The sequence below is a fragment of the Chinchilla lanigera genome, unplaced genomic scaffold, assembly GCF_000276665.1.
Source record: "Chinchilla lanigera isolate Chin_1 unplaced genomic scaffold, ChiLan1.0 scaffold00045, whole genome shotgun sequence".
NCBI lineage: Eukaryota > Metazoa > Chordata > Mammalia > Rodentia > Chinchillidae > Chinchilla > Chinchilla lanigera.
Window position 1 is genome coordinate 1961374 of NW_004955446.1, and position 20747 is coordinate 1982120.

The 20747-nt window shown below is 45.7% G+C and overlaps 1 protein-coding gene across 6 annotated transcripts in view; it reads right to left on the minus strand.

Annotated features, from left to right (window-relative positions):
• Positions 1 to 12989: 12989 nt before the first annotated feature.
• Positions 12990 to 20747, minus strand: part of Mast4 (microtubule associated serine/threonine kinase family member 4) — a 539799-nt gene continuing 532041 nt past the window's right edge. For 5 of the 6 annotated variants that reach the window (XM_013518433.1, XM_013518435.1, XM_013518434.1 and 2 more), the window contains 2 exons: positions 19743 to 19924; positions 12990 to 19389 (listed from right to left, as the gene is read on the minus strand). In XM_013518433.1, the coding sequence (XP_013373887.1) occupies positions 15491 to 19389; positions 19743 to 19924 (4081 nt within the window). In that variant the 3' untranslated portion in view covers positions 12990 to 15490. The remainder of the gene's footprint in view (positions 19390 to 19742; positions 19925 to 20747) is intronic. The other variant, XM_005392602.2, reaches the window with a different exon arrangement.

Consider the following 20747-nt stretch of genomic DNA (forward strand, 5'->3'; position numbering starts at 1 on the left):
TTGGCTGCCCGTGATTGGTTACTTCTGTAATTGACTGGAACCCAACTGTTACATGAATACACATTTAAGTAAGGTTATAATTTGTTTATATACTAAGTTAGGTTGCAGTTCATTTAGGGATAGAGATAGCTTCAGGCCACATTTAACTAAGTTTAACACATGTAGAGCTTCATAGGTGAAAACTGAATGATTTATTAATATGATCATCTACATAAATTAAAAAGTATATATGCATAAATTATATATGTAATTGTTTTGTACATACACCTTTTTAATTTTATATATATATATATATATATATAACAGAAAATACAAACCACTAACACAGGTAGTTGCTTAGGTGCTGCAGGAGGGTGAAAGAGAATATCAGGTTAAAATAAGTGAACTCAGCCAGGTTCCATGTGCCAAGATCTGAAGAAAGCTGACCTTCATCATCCATACCTGAAGTTCTCTAACACACACACAGAAGAAAGTAATATGGCATATGTACGACAAAATGTCATGCAATCATTGTAATTAATATTGCAGAATCCATTTAGAGACTTTGAAATATATTTGTATTTTAATGGCCAAGTAAAAGAGCCTGATATTAAACAGCATGCCCACTATTTTTTAAATTTTTCAGCAAAATCAGAGCTTTAATTTAAACAGTGGCGGAGGAGTTGAGGGGTTTGCTATGATTCAATAACTTCTTGAATATTTATATTTCAAATTTTCCTTTGATGAATTTTCCATGTAAGGTCAACAAGGGGAAAACCTTCATTGCTTCTTTAAAGAGACTTTAGTTTCTGCAAAGTTAAAGAATAAAGAGGTCATGGGTTCGAAGAACAGGGCCGATTACTGCGAAAGGGTTTGTGTTTTCTAAGGGCGAGCCAACCTTCAGAGAGCGCGCGTTCCTTTTCCTTCAGGCGGCAGAGGGCGCCATATCTGTTCCGAGGGTCCCCGGGGGATGGCACAGGTCTTGCAAGGGGTTAAAGGTCTTTCGCAGATACTGCTTCCAGTCTCAACGGGGATAGACACATTTTCAACTCAGAAAATTATTACAGCACTGCACCACTTACTACAGCATATGTATTGCAGAAGGACCGAGCTTTTGGGCAGAGATTTTTATGTAGCTAGCTTCGTGCCTGAGGACGCAGAGCTGCCAGCGTGACATATGAAGACTGTAGCTGCAACATGCTCGCTGCAGGGCTCACAAACATCTTCATTCTTCACCTCCCAGCCGCTGCCAGCCATCTCTGGCAGCGCTTCGAGGAGGAGGGGATGAATATTTTTAAGAGGCATTCAGCTCCACCATGTTAATAGGCTTTGTGTAAAGTTCCTTGGGGTGATTAACTTGTAACCCGGTGCAACAGGTCTTTCTTCTCCCACATCTCAGCACAATGGACTGGCTTGTCACCGGGTGTGCCTGGAACAGTGGTCTGGGGACAGATTCCCTTCTGAAGGGCTTGCCTGTACACAAGTATTGCGATTGTTAAATAAAATTTTGTAGGAAGCCGTGGATTTGGGCTGCGTACCTATACTGGGCCCAATTGACCAAAACAATATGGAGTTTAATCAGAGTAACTGAGCTTTGGCTGAGTGCAGAGGCCCTGTAACCATTTAACTGATTGTGACAGTTGAGGTGGAGGATCAACTTGATTGGCTTTGAGATCTGACCCAGGGATTGGTGCAGAACCCTTCCACGGGTCAGGTTGGCTCTGGGAGGCGTGGCCTCGGTGTCTATATCTGACCTGGGCCCCTTCCTGACTGGTGCTGTTCCTCTGCTCTGCCTCCTGGCCTTCCTGGGCTTCTGCCATGAGGTTTCTGCCTAGAAGCCAGTTGACAGCCACAGACTAAGCCCCATAAAACGTGAGTCAAACTCCTCTTTTAAACTATGAGCGTCAAGTACTATGTCCAGCAATGGAAAAGCTGACTGATACACTGATTAAGCTGTAAAGTGCTGACGAGTTAAGCTGTAACCAATTGACTGGCTGACTGACTATGCTGTAGCCCATTAGGTTTTCTATGCCTTGATTCTGTCTCCCTCTAAGTGCTGTCTGACCACGTTGCTGGTGGGGGTTCTTAGAGCTTGTTCTTGTTCCAGGAGCTGCCTGGGTCCATTTTGTTTTGCTCAGATCAACTCTGCTGAATTCAATGGGTGTAAGGAATTTTCCTTTTAACGTTTTTGACAAAGTTGGCAGGATCTGAAGCAGAGCTTCAGAGACCTAGGGACATCAGGCCACCAAGGATAGGTACTTCCTCTCCCCTGTTGTGGCCACTGTCTGCTTGCCTATGTGGTGATCAGAGTAAGTTCTCTCCCTTGGGGCCTGAAGCCCCATGGATCACATGTTTTGAGCTGTCTGAATTTTTTTTTAATTCAAACTGGGTTTTGAAATTGTGTCCTGGTCTTGTATGGAGGTGTCACGTATCACTGTGGGTGAGGTAGAAACTGAACTGGGTTCAGTAGGAACAAGACTGGGTTCTGTGGAGAGGCCTCAGCAGTCTCACTGGGTCAGGCACAAACATGGAACCAGGCTTAGGTGGTAAGTAAGGTGGCTAGAAGGTGGCCTTATCGGTTCATCTGGATCCAGGGAGTCTAAACCCCACCATCAGAGCCTGGTTCCATGTTTGTGCCTGACCCAGTGAGTCTTAACCACTGGGCCTTTGTTAAAATCTAGAGCTCAGATCAGCATGTGAGGTATCTTAGCTGGGTGGCGAGATGCTTTTCTCTATTGTGCCTGTTACTGTAGCAGGCTCTGCTTTCACCTCAATAACTGAACACTGGGTGGGAAGCTGCTTACTTATTTTGGAGACATCTTTAGCAAAGAAAATCTACATCTGTAGAAAAAGTCTATGTTTGTAAAGGTGTCACCTTCTCTGCACCTGGAGGAGAGAGGAGACTTAAATTACTGGACTGACTACTCTTTCAGTGAAGAAAGGTAAAGACTGAAGCATGTGTGACCCGTCTCATCTACTGTCATGTCTGAAGTGGGCTGCCTATGTATGTACTGTATGTCTCAGCAGATGCTCAGAGGAAGTCTGAGGTCCAAGTGCAGTCAGCAGTGTGACTAACAGTCATTTAGGGAAGTGGGCAGTAACAGGATGTGTCAATCCAAAGTCAAACCTCCAGGACCCAACCCCCTGGCTGAAACGAGTGAAATGGTCAAAGGGCAAAGAAAATATCCTAAGAGTAAAAATTTTTTTAAAAGGTATGGCCCTTGGAAGTAGAAATGATGGTTTGTAACAAGGTCTGTCTGGGTATAGTGAGATTTTCTGCTCTGAGAATTAATCTTCAGAGAATTGGTAAGAGCTGAATTGCTTTAGAGAGCTTGTCTTTAAGTATAGCATTATGTTTAGCTGTCCAAGTATTTTCAGCTTCAAAGTAATCAACATACTAAAGCATGTACTTTGGGCTAGGGTTTCCTGAACTCCTTCCATGGCTTTGTTCAATGAGCAATCCAAGAGTAATTGTTAAGAAAGAGATATAGCTGAGTATAAATGGGATGGAAGTTTGTGGACCAGATTATCAGAATTTTAGTAATTTTTCTCAGTGGCTTGAAATCTTGGAGTCTAGTTGTGGGTGAGTTAAGTGGTAGGTAATGAAGCCAATGCCTGCGTCATCTGCAGGTACATACTAAACTTGTTCCCTAATCATTCAGATTTGATTGTGCATTGGAGGAGGAGAGTCCGTGACAGGATAAATCTGATTCTGATTTGCTAGAGATGTTCTTATAACCTTTGATGGGAGTAGGATCTGGAAATTACTCTGAAAACAGCTACTTACGACTTTCATTGAAAAAATGTGTAATGAATCCTAATTGGAAAACACTGAGTAAAGAAACATGTTCATTTAACAGATATTTGGTCCTGGATGAAATATATCCTGGTAGGGCTAGGGATATATAATAAGCAGGTTGGATGCCATTCCTTGCTGAGAGTGTCATAGAAGAAACGGATGCACACACATAGGACAAGTAAGAAAAAATAGAATAGGACAGGGAAGAAACGAAACAAAGCTTTTGTAAATAAAGAGGGAAAGGGGGTTGAAGGGAAGGGAGGATGATGGGGAAAAAAGAAGCAACGTATATCATGTACAGTACCAATGCTCTGTGATGAATGTGATCATGTGCATCTAAAATGTACCAATAAGATAAAAAGAAAAAGTGCTATGAAGAAAAGAAGGGTTGTCACCTGCTGTTTGTTACCTGTGCATTATCTGCAAAGATGTAAATGGTTGGATTAAACCTCTGGCCAGCTATGTTTGTTTCCATGTATTTTTTTTTTTTTTGGTTTTTCTCCGGTACCGGGAACCAAACTCACGACCTTGCACTTGTCAGGCAGGCGCTTTTGCCGCTGAGCTAAATCCCCAGCCCCTGTTTCCATGTATTGAATACAACATGGCTCTGGCCTCATGGTTCAATAATTGATAATTAATAATCCTGCTGATGGAATATCTTGGTTTCATGCAGTATAGAGAAGCAATATTTATTTGAGTCTGTTTGCAGGCAAGAAAAAGGTTGTATTTTGAGAAAATGTTTCTAAAAACTATGGAATGGTGCTCATCTACAAAATGCCAATGGGAAGCAACCAGTATTAAACCTTTTAATGAGTTCACTAGCATTGAAGGTTACTGAGAGGTAGGAATTGTAAGACATGGTCATTCAAAGTAGAAATAACTCCTTGTGCAAGAAAAGTAAGGCAGGTTTTTGTGCTGTTTTTGATTAAATAATTTTGTTGACCTAAAATAGAATGACTAGTTGTTCCAAAATGAGAGGATAAAAGTATAGCAAATAATTGACGGATAGAAGTTGCAAGTTTGTGGAAGATGAATCGCGTGAAAGAAATTTTTGTATTCAAACTGGTTAAAATTCAAAGGGGCTTATATTTTTTTCTGAGAAATGATCATGAATAACAAAGGTCTAATTGGAAAATTATGATTTGATCAAGAATTTAGAACTTTTTATGTTGGAATTTCCCAAACTCAAATTCTGCATGAGTTCTTTAGAAATTATGAGATGTTCAGAGGATTCCTAGAATACGTGAAAGGGAAATGATCAGTAGGCCCACCTGATCTGTTAAAATGTGTGGAAACCATTGTCAAATAAGTGGTGCTGGGTCTTCTTTGACTTGTGTTTATATGAGTATTAATGTGTTTTGAAAGCCGTAGGACGTTCATAGAAATCTGATAGTCCTGATGTAATGGTATCTGCCATGATTTTTGTAATCGTAAGATACTTATAACAGAAACAGAATTTGTCAGTCTCATCACTGCGGTGGTGAAATCTCATCAGATCTCTAATCATGGCCATTTCGAGTCCTGTTTCACAGATGGTTAATTGTTGTCTCCGTGCTCCAGTGTTTTCACCTTCATGGAGGCTCATTGAAAAGACCCGGCCAAGTAAGGTTTTGATACCTTTGAGATCTTACCGTTGAGCTGGGTAAGAGTTCCTACAACTGAAATGGCGAGAGACCTGAGACCGCTAATGCACTATCAGGCAGAGCAGAAATGGAGGGAAAACCAGGGAAGTTCTCTGATCATTTTCATACTGGGCCAGCAAGTGCTGGGATTTCTGAGATGCGCAATTTGAGTGAATTCCTCAGGGCTGACCCAAATCAGGTTGCCGTGGTGACTGTTTAACGGACACTGCTATATATACATGCTTTGGTGAAACAAAACTGGTATTTGAAAGAAAGGAAAATGAATATTAAGCATGGACTCGCAAAGGGCCTAGACAGCTGCCTGGTATTCCCTCAGTTTTTAAAGCTTTTATTACGAATGGATCTGTACCCCAGCTCATCATAGGACGTACAGAATGATATAAAATACTGATACGGTGAATGGTTGTACACTTCTCACCACCTACCCTGTAGTACAACTTCAGGGCCTAAATTTGAGTCTGTATCTTATAATTTAAGGGCACCCTGTATACCCGGTGCAGCTTTATCTGTAAGGTAAAACTGACTAAAGAAAAGCTTGCTGAGAACCAGGTGATACCTGAAGATGCAGACAGCTTTCCACAAGCTATCTGAACAGTAGTGAGATAATGAAGCTCTTATCCCTTTGAACTTTTCCTTATGGTTACCTTTTCCCCTGACACGAGTAAACAAGTAACTAAGTTCCTATAGACTTGCTCTCTACTTATTGTAGCTTTACTCAGCTATGGGGTGATATATTCATTACTAGCTGAATAGGGAAGAGCCTGCAGTTGACAATATTTTGTTGCATATGCATTATTGGATTGGTTATTAGAGACTCAATTACAGAAAATTAAGGAAAAATAGGCTTTTGAGGTAAATTGGCTAGATTCCTCACCCTGATTGTTCTTTAATCATCTGACTCTGATTTCGGAAGACCCTGGCTAACATGCTCTGAACTCTTGATATTCTGCTAGTCATAGTGTCAGTCTCCCAGGTGCGCTGTGCTCTCTCAAAGATGTTTCTGTGTGACCATCTGCTGGATGATAACTTGTCTCTCTTGGCTGCAAGACAGCTCACATACTTGGTCTGAGGACACAGTAGTCCATGGATGATGCCCTACACTTTGGTTATCAGGTTACTTGGTAGGGGCGTAGGCCAGAGGGAGGAATTATTAATAAAGTTTGCAGGAGGCCAGAGATTTGGACTGGGCACCCTGCACTAGGCCCAATAGGCCAGAGCAATGTGGAGTTTAATTACGGTAACCGAGCTTTGGCTGGTGGCAGGCAGTCTTCTAGCCAGCTGATTTGGCTGTATGCAACTAGTTACACTGCAACTAATTGATTGGTTGATTAGGCTTCAGGCAATTAAGTTTTCTGTGCCTCACTTCAGTGTTCCTGTAAGTGCTATCTGAACATATTGTTGGGAGTTCTCATAAACTGCTCTGGTTCTGGGAACTGCCCAATTTGTGAATCATTTGTTTTGCTTTGCTGAAATGTACTACCCTTAAATTAATTGGTCTAAGGAATTTCCTTCTAACAGGAATAAGAGCCCATCATTAGCCAATGATCTTATATGAGGTGATGACCTTGTCTCTTGGGATGTAGCATCCTAGAATTCAGGGGGATGCTGCTGTGTTTCACTACAGGGAGCTTGGTCCAGAGACTGAGGAGTCTAAACTACTTGAAAACTGAACCTGGGCCAGGATAAGTGACTTTTACTATGCAAAAGTACTGAAACTTTGGTTCACCAAAGTTTTGGTATTTCTAGCTTTTCTAGATATGAGATGCTTCTACAATATTAACCAGAATAGGGGCTAGAAGGGAATAACAAAATGATCGTGCTGAGGATTAAGTTAAACTTACTATTGGAAGGGAAATTAAATTTAGAGAACTATTCAACCATCCCGTTCTTAATTATTGGTCTATACTGCAGGAAGCAAATTTCCATAGTTAATATAGCTATACTTTTTCATGTTGCGTTTGTGTTGTGAACCGAAAAACGCTAGATGGGAATCTCTTGATTAACTATAACTAATAAAGGAACCTATTACAGAGAATGATTAGCTTCCTTGGCTTATGTTTCCCCACCAATCATCAAACTTGTAACTTCGTACTGCCTGATTTATCTGTGTTAAGGAAAGAGAAAATAAGACGGCTGAGATCATCCATAGAGGATCCTGGGTTTGCATTCAGTTATATGATGTTTCCTATTGTTCAGAAAGGTCATTTTAGACCCAGAAGAGTCTGTGTTCTAATTCAAGCTCATTTCACAGGGTACTCACTGAGCAAACTATGCAGCCCTGCTGGGCCTACATCAGTGACAGCAAACCTTTTAGAGATGAGTGTCCAAGCTGCAACCCAAAACCCACTTATCACAAAATGCCGAAACTGCAATTAAACTTGAACACTGAGGTTTTAGTTTAGAAAAAGCAGCTCATACATGAATATCTTTTGTCTTAAAGGAAAGTCAAATACCATGTGTGCCATATGTTTACCACCACTGGGCCCTGTATTTTTCTCTGTAAGATAGAGGTATCCCACATGGCTTGAGAACCATGCTGAGGCTCACATATAGGTGGCAGATGAGAAGCATCTCACCCAGTGTTAAGTATAGATCATTTTTTTCCTTATGGAGTAGTTTCATTGGCTTTTCATGATGGGTTTCCTATGGCCAAGGGCTTAAAGAAGCTCTAATTAGTCCTGACCTTAGCTGTAGGCAAATCCAAGCATGGGTGACAAACATATCCTTAGACCAGTACTGCCCAGGCCTCTCTCACAAGTCACCTGTTCCTCCCAGGCCTTGGTCATAAACCCAGGGCCCCAGGCCTCTTCCTAGAGATTTTTGAATGAATGGATCTAGGATGGTGTGTGGAAGTTTGTACGTTTAATAAGTATCCTAAGTAACTGTCTTTCAGGAAATTTGGAAAACTTCTCAGACTTCAATGGGCAGACAACTTGGGTATCGTTAAAATGCAGAAAATCAGTGGGCCTGGGCTGGAACTTAAGATTATGTTTCTAGAATGCTATTAGGGGGTGCAGTTGTTGCTGGTTTGAGGGCCACACTTTGGGAAGGGTCTTTAGGGGCCTGGTAGTAGTTGCTGCATGTGGGAAATATCTTAGAACTCTGTGATGTCACCTGCAGGTAGGGGAATGAATTAAAACATCAACCTGTGTGTCGGGGATTTGTTTTATCTTTTTGCTATTCACTGCACATTGGAACCACCTGTAATTACAGATGTCCGAGCCCAAGCTTCAGATTTTAATTCCCTGGTATGTATGGTCAAAGAGTCTTCATCTGAATCACTAACACCTGTTTAAGAGCCTCAGAATTTTCAGCCCCACTTGGGCCTTCTAAACCAAGATATTCAGGGTTTTCCCATGATTTATGTGCATGTTAGAGTAGAGATCTGGTGTGTGCTGCTTCATCCCGGGTCTTCAGGCTTGCTCTCCTCTAAGCGCTTAGCTGTTGAGGGCCCAATGTGATTGCCTCACATGGGTGGGATAGTGTCTTTTTTTTTAAGAAATAATTTCTCCTTACCTTAATACCTATGTCCAATTCATGAATTTTCCAGTTCTTCTGGTGGTCTTGTACTCTAGCCCCTTCTCAACCCTCATTCCTATTCCAAAATGTGTTCCAGGAGGCTGGACTCTCTTGTACTTACACTGCTACATTGCCTGTTTCCATTCTTCACGCTCAAAAACCATTTGCATTGTCAAAAACAATGCCTCATGCATGTAGCCCTCAGTTGGCTAAGGAAGTACTATTCTCTGAATACATTTTGAAATACACTTGCATTTTTAAATCCCAAGTAAAAGTGATGTTGAAAATGTGACCTGTCAAATTGTCCCAGTGGCCAGATGCACAAGAGCATGATTGTCCAGCTGTTGGTCTTTAGTGACCTCTTCTTCCCACCTCCATTACTACTGGGGAATGAACCCAGAACCCATGCACAGTCAAGTAGATCTACCACTGAGCTACACCCCAGCCCTTTTAAAATGTTTTTTTTTTTTTTTTTTGAGACAGGGCCTGCTTAAATGGCCCAGGCTGGTCTTGAGTTTGAGATCCTTCTGCTTTCACCTGATACCTGGTGGGTAGTTGGGTTTATGATGTGTGCCACCACCGTTTTAATGACCTCTTGAGCTACATCCAGGACAGAATAGGGTAGGTACATTTGAAACACCAACTTTCTTTCCATTTAACTTTATTTTATGCATTCACCCTGTAGTGGATTGACAACTGGTGGTCAACTTATAGCCCACAGCTGAACTGAGTAAACGTGGTGCTGGGTGTGGGAAGCACACCTGGGGACTGTTGCCAGCAGCATAAGAGGTAGAACTGGAGAAGAAAGGCTAGGCTATTGGGAGCAGAGAAAGGCCAGTTGGAGCTGGTAGAAGCTGTAAGGAGCTATTGGCTCTTTTGGAGGAGCTCGTCATGCTGGCTTTCCTGATGAACTTGGCTGTTTTCATCCTTCAAGGAGCTTGGGACCTTGTTGGCACTGAGAATAGCTTTGCTTCACTTTGGGGGAGCTCTGGTCCTCACTCTGAGCATCACTTCCTGGCTTCGGAGGGGAAAATGATGCACTGCCAGTCTCCGGGAGAAGCTTGCTATATTAGCTTTCCTATAGGGAACTCAGCCATCTTGATCATCAGAGGAGTTTGGGACCTCGCTGTTGCTGAGGATGGCTGTAGTACTTTTGCGGGGAGCTTTTGGTTCTTACTTTGTACATTGCTTCCTGGCTCCAGTGCAGATCCCTCAACCTGCTAACACAGATCCTTCATCCTCCTGCCACAGACTTTCTAGATTCCACCACTGACCTTTGGGCTTTCCCAGCACAGATCTGTGAAACAGGCCTGGAGGAGATATTCTTATGGGCTCTGGGCTTCCAGCTGGATTAGTGGGAAGCATCGTTATGAGCTCTAGGTATTAAGTTGGACTCATGCAGGACGCTATAGTGGGATCCAGGCCCTCGGTTGGATTCCTTGGTCTTAGTGTGTGGACAGATTTCCTGCACTCTTTTGTATATTGTTCTTTGGGTGGCTATTATGAATAACCATATAAAACATGTCCTGTATTATATTGTTCCCCTTGCAAAATATCACCCAAACCAACACACACCCTAAATGACTTGTTTAACAGTTACTGCTGTGATTGTGGCTACTGTTTGACTCTGAGATATGTGTGCTTCATAGCCTTTGTAGGTTTTTCCTTTATAATGAAGGGTGGGTTTTCTTCATAGCATGGTATCAAGTACCACTAAAATAATCATTTTCATAATTTTTTTTAAAATGTGAATTTTTTCTCTAGGTGTTCTGTCTGGGCAGAGAGAACTGTATTATTCAGGCAGTGAAAATCATTGTCATGATTCTGTCCCTTTCCTCTTGTGACTTATTTTATAGACAAGAAGGGGGAGGTGAATGTTGGCTAATAGTGGAGGTTAGGGTGTGGGTGGTCCAGTGTGGTTGCAGAAGTTCAAGACCGTTTTCTGCCAGTTACTAGGATTAGTCATTAAACTATGCTTTCTGGGTCTTGCTTTCCTGCTGGATAAAATGAAATAGCATACAGATCAGAGGAAATGCACAGTAAGTGAGAAGTTGCACATGAAATCTGTAATGTGGTACTTAAGAGACAAGAATGCTACGAAAGGCAGCTAGGCACTAATAAACCTTTTTGGTTCAATTCAGTTTGGCAACTATTCATTGATACTTTCTATGTGCTTGGCCCAGACAAAGAAACAGATACTCAAGGGCCTTGAAGTCCAGTAATACATAGAAACAGCTCCAAAATAATGCAGCGAGTCTGTAAATGCACAGGCATCAGGAAAGGCTTCCCCCAGATGCAGGAGCCCAGAATACTTACTCTTAGGTAGCTGAGTTACGTAGGCTGCTGTGGTCTGGATGTGGTGTCTATCCCAAAGGGTGGGCTGGAAGCTTGGTGCCTGCTGTTGTTGTTCACGTGAGGCCTGGTAAGAGGGGGTTGTGTCGTCAGAGGTGCACCTTTGGGAGGGATTAATGTAGTTCTCTACCAGATCTCAGTTCTGGCAAGAGTGAGTTATAGAGAAGCAGGCCTGGCTCTTGACATCTGGCTTCCTGTCCCATGCTTCAATCTCCTCTGCGCATGCTCCTACCACTGTGATGCTGTTTGCCACGAGGCCCTTGCCAGAGCCAGAAAGGATGGCATCACTCAGTGTTGGACTTTCAGTTTCCCAAACTAAAAACTAAATTCATCTTTGCTTTGTAAAGTACTCAGCCTCATGTATTACAACAACCCGAAGGGGCCTGACAGGCTAAGAGCACATTTGAGAAGCTGGCCTTTATCCCAAAGACTATGGGGGCTATTTAAAGGTTTAAAACAGGTACGACTACAGTGTCCTTGCATTTGAGAAAGTCGCTCCAGGGATATTTTGAAAAACAGTAGAAGGGGTAAGAGTGGAGGCAAGAAAACCAGTCCAGAGGTTGGTGTGGTCATCTAGGGCAGACTGACACGAAGGCTGCTGGTGGCAGAAAAGTATGTTTGGGGTGGGTTGGACGACAAAGTGTAGAACTGGTGGGTCTTAGTGATTTTTACTTCTTATGTAAAGGGAGGAGTTTAGGTGGAAACCTGGGATTTGGCCTGGAGGAAAGATAAGGGGTACAGTGAAATTTGAATGGAGGGCAGAGAATAGGATGGGTACAATTTTGGATGTTTTGAGAATGAGGCGCCAAGTAGAAATGCCCAGTAGTGAAACAAAAGACAAAGACTGGTGTAAAGAAATGTTCAGTGAAGAATGAACCTGGGAACACTGGCACGGAAGGCACAAGCACTCAGAAGAGGAAGAGGAAGTTAAGTAAGAAAGGAACAGATGGAACAGGCTAGAGGAGAACCAGGACAGAGGAGTGTAAGACGACAGTGGTGCTCAAGGGTGAGATGGACTACACCACTGATGTCTGAGCTGTACATTCATCAGCTGTCTCTGGCCACCCTTGGGAAGCAATCCTGCTGCTGTGGTGGACAGAAGCCAGATCCCCACGGGGTGAGGAGTGACAGGAAGTAGCACGCGCAGACTCTCAGGAGGTCAGCCGAGAAGGGACCTAGGGGAAAAAGAAAGTATGAGAGGGGAAGAAAATGAATGGTGAACGGAGGTAATGGTAATGGGTGGAGAGGGGCCCTCGGAGAATGTGAGAGGTGCTGGTGGAGGACAGTGATGGCGATCCTTTTAGCATAGTGGTAATGACCTACGGTAGGGGGGCTGTATTACTGAAAGATCCAAAACAGCGATGGCGAATCTTTTAGAGCTTTCAATGGTACAAGCAGCCCGCTGTGGCACGTGTGCCACCACTGGTGTAGAAGGGACAGTTCTTCTTGGAGACTGCAGCGAAGAAGGTGAACGCAGGCAGGGAAGTCAGTAAGTTCTACAGGCAAGGAAGAAGACTGGAGGAAAAGAACAGCAAGGAGTCAGAAGACTTCACTGAAGGATGAACTGTGTAGGTCAAAAGAAAAAAGGCAAATCAGGCTGCCACCAAAAGAGTATAAAAACTCATACTCCCTATAATATAGAATAATAATGTCTGGGGTGTGGTGTATGTGTACACATTCAAAAAATAGTAGTCATGATCTTTCATGCTAAATTTTTATTCAATTGTTATGCAACTGCATAAGTATAAATATTTATTCAATATACAACAATTATGACATCCAGGGGGGAATTTCTTAGAGAAAATAAGACTGCAAACACTTTATTGCACAGATTCTAACAAACTTTTTAAGCCGGCAAGTCTACAGCTGGGAGTACTACCACGGAGCACACTTACAATCACACAGAGACTGACCAACGAGAACACAAGAGAGTTTCTACCAGCTGATGTGGGCAGTTCACAACAAACAGGTATTACATGAATGCAACCGTAAGTACTCTTTACTCATCCAAAATGCAAAAACATTTGGCAAAAATGATAATACACTATACAAAATATACATAAAAATATCCTTTGTAAACAAGCAGCTAGTTGTGCTTCAAAGAAAACTGGACAGTTAAAAAGCAAAGGCTGTAAACCATGAATTACCTCCCGAACAGACCTGTCTCAGTGTTCAGTGTAGAAGGGTAGGTTATGACAACTGCCCAACAGATATGTATTACAAGTCTTGAGACCACTTCGGAAACCCATTTTAGTTCTTGTAAAAAATATTTTGTTTGTTTCGCACTTTCACAATAAAATAATGGAAAGGCCGAAACTTCACGGGGAAAAAAAAAGGGGGCAAAGAGCAGATAGTTTTCTTTTCTTTTCTTTTTTTATTTGGCTATGGCCAACTTGCTTTACAATGAAGACAGTCAAGCGGTTGGTTAAGTTATGCCTTTGTTTTTGGACTGTTTACAGCCTTGCTAGATGATTTACAATCCACAGGGCTGTAAGAGGATGCTGTGCTTACATAAACAGTTTTATAGAATGAAGCTACTGAGATATCCCTTGAGGGAGTTTGGTGCTAGATTATTTATTGGTAATTTTTTTCCTTTTACAAAACAAAACAAAACAAAATCCTGCTGTGGATCCCAAGCATCTTATAAATACTTATCTGCTGTCTCTTGGTGCCTCAGTACTTATGTCAGTGAGTGCCATCTTACTATTTGAAACAAGCCACCACCAAAAAAAAAAAAAAACTGCAACAACAACAGAAAGAAATCAAAAACCCTCCACACTAAAATGATTTGACAAGTTCTACATATTTCATGGTATACAAAATTTAAATAAGGCTTAGCAAAAGTAAAAAGGATGGTCACATTCAAGCACCGAATAGCTCCACCAAGTCTCTCTCTTTGTTACAAAAATGTTTCTCTTTATTAATACAGTATTTTTTGCATACAAATAAAGAGATCATGTTATGAAGTGCTTGGAGCTACTTGATGCAGCAAAAATGAATGTGAAACCAGGAACTTGCTAAAAACAGCAAGCTTCATCTACAACATAAGGCCCCAGCTATGTGTTAAAATGTATCTGATGTCCTGATTACTCCTGAATATATATATGCTATGACGCCAAAACCCACCCCCCTTTCTTCTCCTCAGAAAAGCAAACTGAAACCTCTTCCAATGCCCGATGCTTACGACCTGACCTAAGTACTAGCAGATTTGTGTGCAGCCAGGAATTCTCCTTTTGATTCCAGAGCAGGGCTGGTGCAAGGACTACCACAGAACCTGTGCTTCTCAGACTACTCGCTCACAGCGTGAAGGCCTAAATGTAAGAGCTTGAAATAAAGTTGATGTGTGTTCATAGTCCCTGCTCTACTTTGGGTGAAGATTAGACATAGAACCTACAGGAAAGGACAACTGGCCTTTGGGACAGCTGGACCCTCAGGATCAAGATGTCCACAGGGATGACTGAGAAATAAACCTGACTCGCTCCATTTATCCTGCCTTTCCTAGTGGAGGATTCCAAATGCAGCAATTGGAGCAGTAGTTTTTTAGATTTAGAAATATCGGTAGCCAGATACAATATTATCAGAAACTCTGGTTAAAAATACACATAAAAACTCACAACCTACTGTATTTAGGGCTTTCTTGCATCTCTGACTCTACTTATAAAAATGGAGTCTTGAAATTTTTCCAAACCACAGACCAAAACATGTAGGTGGATGTATACAGACACAAATGTGGATGTCTCTATACTTTTACACACATCCGGTTTTGACCATTTCTGCATCATTACTACAGGATGGTAACTGGTAAAGCAAAGATCTTAATTTTCAAAAGCTGTAGTGAATGATGTAATCAGCAGCAAGGTATAGACTACATCCCAAACCAAACACATCGCTAGATATTTACAGAGAAAAATTTCTTTCCTCAACAACCCTCGACTTTGCAAAGGAATTTGTGTGTGTGTGTGTGTGTGTGTGTGTGTGTGTGTGTGTGTGTACAAACACTATCTGGTAACAGCTTTACCGGTGACAACTGGGAAGGCATCTGGAAGAAGGTTCCCTCTACGTGTTTCTCTCCCCACTCCTCCGTGAGGCTCAGGCTCTGCCTGGTGGACATTCATTCCCACAGTGCTGGTTTCGAAGGTGGTCTTGACAGTCACATTCTCAGGCCAGGTCTCCACCGTCCTGCCCGGGACCTGTCCCTTTAGGAGGCCTTTTTGTGAGGGCTGCTGCGCAAACTCTCTTTGCCCCGCCTCTGCCGCACCACGAAGTCCTTCTCTGATGATAGGGTGATGGAGCGGTCTGTGTTTGGGGTCAGGGATGCCTTGGTCACCTCCCTGCCCGGGTTCTGTTTCCTGGGTTGGGGAGGCTGGGCAGCGGTGGGCTCCTTCCCTTTGGTTTCTCCCATGGTGGCAGTTACAGAGAGTGCCCTGTCTCGGCGGCCAGCTCCACCTGACACCTGTAAGTCAGGCTGGTGGGACTCTGGGGCAGTGGTGGAGAGGCGGAAGGACGGCAAGGAGTCACTCTTTGTCATTAATGTTCTGCCATCCCCCCCAGACTGGGGCTTCTTGTGGTCCCTGTGGCTGGTGGCTGGAGGCTCAAGCATGCCCCCATTGGCCTTGGCGGAAGAGGGGTCACCACTGGCTGGGGTAGCCTCTCGGACTCCTGGCCCTAGTCGGGCCTCGGGGAAGCTGGAGGAGTAGCTCAGGGATTTCTCTGGGAGGGCAGGAGAGCGCAAAGAACTCTGCCCAGTGGCTGAGGGCGACCGTTTCATGCTGCTGAGCTTGCCTACCTCAGCTGGGGGCTTCTGGGGCCCAGGCCCTTTGCCCTTGGGCTCTGGGAAGCCTTTCCCCACTCCTGATGCTGGCCTCTCCGTGCCTTTTGGCCAGCTCTCTCCATGCATGAGGGAGAGGTTGGCCTCCTTCCCACTGTCTGCGGCTGCAGCGTAAAGTGCTTCTGTGCATTTCTTCCCTTCGGCCTTCCTATCCAAGGCAGTGGCCTGCTGACTGGGGCTTTTTTCTGTCTGTCTGTCCTTCACAGTGGATGGTTTGGGATGCTTTGGAGACAGGCTTTGTTTCTCACTAGCAGTGGTAGGTTTCTGGTCTACCAACTCGCTGGACCCTGGGTGCCCTGGCCTTGGCAAATATACAGGCTTCTCCTGCATCTCCGGGGGATGCCTGCCACTGGTGGGTTTTGGTTTGGTATCTACTAGACCCTCTTCAGCGTGCAGCGGGACAGAGGGCCCACTCTCTCCGCAGCCAACTGCATTGCCAACTTTGCTCTGGGAGCTTAGGATGGCAGGGAACACATCCAACATGACCTTGATGTTGCCTTTCCCATCTCTTCTGGAGCCTCCAAGTGGCTGAGTGGCAGCAGGCTCTTTGCTCTTTGCAGCCCCAACACTTGGTTTCTGAGAGGACAGGGACCTGTCTGTTTGCTTGATCTTTGGAGGGTTGGGGTCAGGGCCAGCATGGGACTTGGGGCTGCTGCTCTCATGGTATGCAGCAGCAGCAGCAGCAGCGGCAGCCAGCCTGGGGGTGTCCTGGGGACCCAGGCTGGGTTCTACAGCGCCCGGAGTGGTCTCCATTTCCCTGCTGGAAGTGTGGCTGGAGGAAGTGCACTGCTGCCGGACAGCCAATCTGGGCAGCTCTTTGGTGGTCAGTGGGGGCTGAGGGCCACTGCTGAGGTGCCTTTGCAGAAGCTGTTCTTTCCTCTCAGGCTCCTTGGGGCCCTCTTTCAGCAAAGAGGGGAAGCCAGAGAGCTTTTCACTCTTTCCACTCTCATTTCTGAGTGGCTGTGGAGGATGCCTGGCAGGAGGGGCTTCAGGCTTGATTTCCACAGTGCTTCTTACTGTGTCCACCTCCTGCTCGCCAAGATTCCCAGGCACGCACGAGGCCTTGTCATCCCTGGCTAGGGGCCTCGTGTCCTCTCGGCCATCTTTGTGGTTTGTTTTCCCAGTAGGTGCTGGAGGTTTTTCCACAGCTGGGTTCTGCACGTAGAAATCTAGGCGAGTCCTTCCCACAGAAGAGAGATTTTGGGAACTGTCACCAGCTTTAGCTTTAGTCTCCTGGGGACACAGCTCCTTACAGTGGTCTCGGTTTTTGTCAGCCCTTGCGGCAGGCCACTCGCCTCTGGTTGTGGAAGGGCCCTTTTCAGTCAGTTCCTTCAGGCTTGGTTTCTCTCTTGAAGGGGCCCTGTCAGGTGGGAGTAGGCCCTGTGGACTGGCAGGGTCAATATTGTGCAGGGTCTGCCCAGGGCTGGGGAGGACCTTGGGGTTAATGGAACGGTCTTGCTGTTTGGTGGCACTGTCCTCTCTCTGCTGGGGGTCACTCTCCATAACTGTCCCTGAGCCCCTGCCAGCAGGCTGGAAAACTTTCCTATCCCACTTTAACTCTGGGTCAGGCAAGGGAGCTGCTGATGAGTTCTGGAGACCTCGGCTGGGGGGCAGGAACCGAGGTTCAAGCAAGTAAGATTTACTCATCTTTAAGCCGGCAGGGGACAGCTCTCTGAGGCTGGCGGTTTCGCCCTTTCTGCCACCACTGCCAGGGGGCGCTGGAGGCACAGAGGCCGCTGTGTCCCCAGCAGTGCTGGGGCTCTGTGCTGTCTCTGGCGAAGGCAGCTCTGTCTTACAGGCGTGAGGTCCAGACAGGAGAGCAATGTCCAGTGTGCCCTCAATTGGCTTCAGGCAGGAAACTGACCTGCCCTCCAGCTTATACTCAGAGGGGCTTTTTCTGACGGGGGATTCAGGCGCAGCCAAGCTCGCCTTCTCTGCTCCACTGTCCACCCGGCCAGCTAAGGCCTTGAGGGGAACAAAAGAGACCCCGCTCATCTGAGCTGCATGCGTGCTGCTGATGTACACGCGGCTCTCAGAGGCTGGTGGGGCCTCCTGCTGCCCACTCACAGGCCGGAGCGTGTTCCCGGGCAGGCATTCATGGGGGCCAGATGTCATCTTGGGCTTCGCATCTTTGTCTTCAAGTGACATTTTCTTTCGGAGGTAATCAATATTGGCCAGCTTGCTGTCCAGCTTCTCAGTTCGGAGGAAGTCCTTGGCCTGGGAGGCCTTCTCCAAGCTCTCTCCCTTCCCGGAGGTGGACCTGTCCGGGGAGTGACACAGACTGTCCTGGAGGGTGCCAGGGGCAGAGGCCCGTTTGAAGTCCCCTGTGCCTGGGCTGTGCTCCACAGGTGCTGGGCTGCAGCCCACCACTGCCCCGTCCGGGCTTGCCCCCTCGCTGGCTCGCACACTGGCCTGCTTGTGGAGGGCATCCTTCAGCAGGCTGCCCAGAGACTGGGCCTCTGCCGCCTTGTTCTCAAAGTGACTCGACCTTTCCAAAGCCTTGGGGTAGACTTTCTTCTCCCTCTCTTCTAGCCTAAAGAGAGCGTGGTTTTCTGACTCACTGCCCAGACTGTGGGGTTTCTGGTGGGACTCCTGTTTCTCCGGGAGGCCATCTGGTTTTTTCACCACCACCTTGGCCTTCAGCTTATCCCGGTCCAAGTCTTCCACGGACTCCTGCCGGCCCAGCTTCCGGGAGACAGGGCGTTTCAGGCAGCCTTGCTCCACGGGCCGGGCGCGGCTGAGGGACGGCGCGTCACACACGGTCTCCTCCAGGCTCTGCAAGGTTGCCTCCCGCTGGGACTGCTCCCGCTGCACCTCCTCCTGTGTCACCTCCAGGCTGTGCTTGCGGGAGCACAGGTGCTTCTTGTCACTGCTATAGGAAGGTGACAGCTTTTCCTCAGACTGTACCCGCTTGAGCAGTGGGGATCGAGGGGGTTCAGCGCTCTTGGGCCTCACGATGTGTCTGACAATGGTGGGAGGGGAGTGCATCTTGCTGGGAAAAGCTTGAGATATCTTGGCATTGCCCAGGGAGTGTCCCAGCAGTGGGGACGGTGAGCGCTGCGGGGAGGTGGGCTGGGGAGTTGGAGAAGGTGTCCGGGCCAGCGGGGACAGCGGGATGCTGCCGGCCGACTTGCGCCTTCCAGAGCGGTATCGCTGCCCACCGAGCTTGGGGGCCAGGCCATGGAGTGTGCTGGGCCGGATGTGTCCTGACCCCGCTGGGGAATTGGGGGCACTGGAGCTTGGGGAGCTGCTCTGGGAGGAATTAGTACCTGTGGGAGGAAAACAGAGGGCTGTAAGCATTCAGCATTATCTTTCTTGTTCTTCCAACAATTCTGACCCAGACTGTTGGAGGTTAAGTCCACGAAAGGTAGCACGGTATCTGAGCATTGCTCCGGTGAAATGAACCCTTCAAAGATAAGCCTCACCAAACCAGGGTTAGGTCCTGCTACCTGACTTATTTCAGTGGTCACAAAAGCCCGGTCTCTGTCCTCCCTCTGAATCCTGTCATTTTCCACCCCTATCCGCTTTCCGCAGGCTGAAACAGGCTCCCTGCTTTTCAGGACACTGGCTGATTCCACCTCCTCTCAACTCTCTTGCATCTAGATCACACCAGCAGACTCACCAGATGGGAAGTCAGGGGTGGAGCGGTAGCTGGGCGTGGGAGACCGGGGAGACAGGCTGTGAGTGGGGGAGCCCGGAAGGCTCTCTCCTGATGACAGTGATCGATTCAAACAAGAGAAACTCCTGCTGGTGTGCAGTAAAGGAGAGGGCTGCTTGGCTAGCTTTTTGAAGAGAGATCTCCTCCTAGAATAGGAATAGGAAAAAATTGATCAGCGCCCACTTTTCCAGCCGCTCTTGTCCCCCCATCATACTAGCATATTCAGTATAGCAACCATTTTAGTGACCTAGAGCAGACCTTGAAGTGTAAGACACCACTGTTAAAAACTTTCTCATGACTTATAAAGGAAGTCTTTGATGGTATGCCATAAAGTTCTCAATTTCAGCACTCAGGAAGAGGTGGGGAAGTAGGGCAAATATATTCACTTATTATTCATAATTAATATAATTATTCATCCATAAGGAGGGCTTCCTTGTGTGAAAGAAGACATACAGAAAAACATACCCTGTATATGTTGACATGAGTTAATTGAGATAAAACAAAATGCATGTCTGGAGTAAAACCATTATCTTGGCTATAGAATTCTCTAATGGTGAGACCCCTGGACAAGGCTTTATGCATGACGGGCTGTTTGCTATGCTTATTCCAGTGTGGGTTCTTGAATGTAGGCAGGATATTTACAGGGAAACCACCAGGCAAAGTGAAGCGGAGACTTTCTATCAGCAGGCAGCAGACACAGACGTGCACTTAGCACTCACTGAGCACGTCCTAGGGCAGAGGGGACGGGTGCCCATGGCGTATCAGTGCATCACAGAGACCCAGCCCACTCCTGGCGAGCTTTGGCAGAAAGTTGTGAAATTCTATGTACACTTTAGTACGATCAGAAAGAATAGGATTTGTGTGTATAATCTCAATAAAGGTAATACATGCATGTGGAATAAAAAGTCAAATAGTTCCACAAACTTAGACTGTAACAATGACTGTGCCACCACCCAAAGACACTTTTTA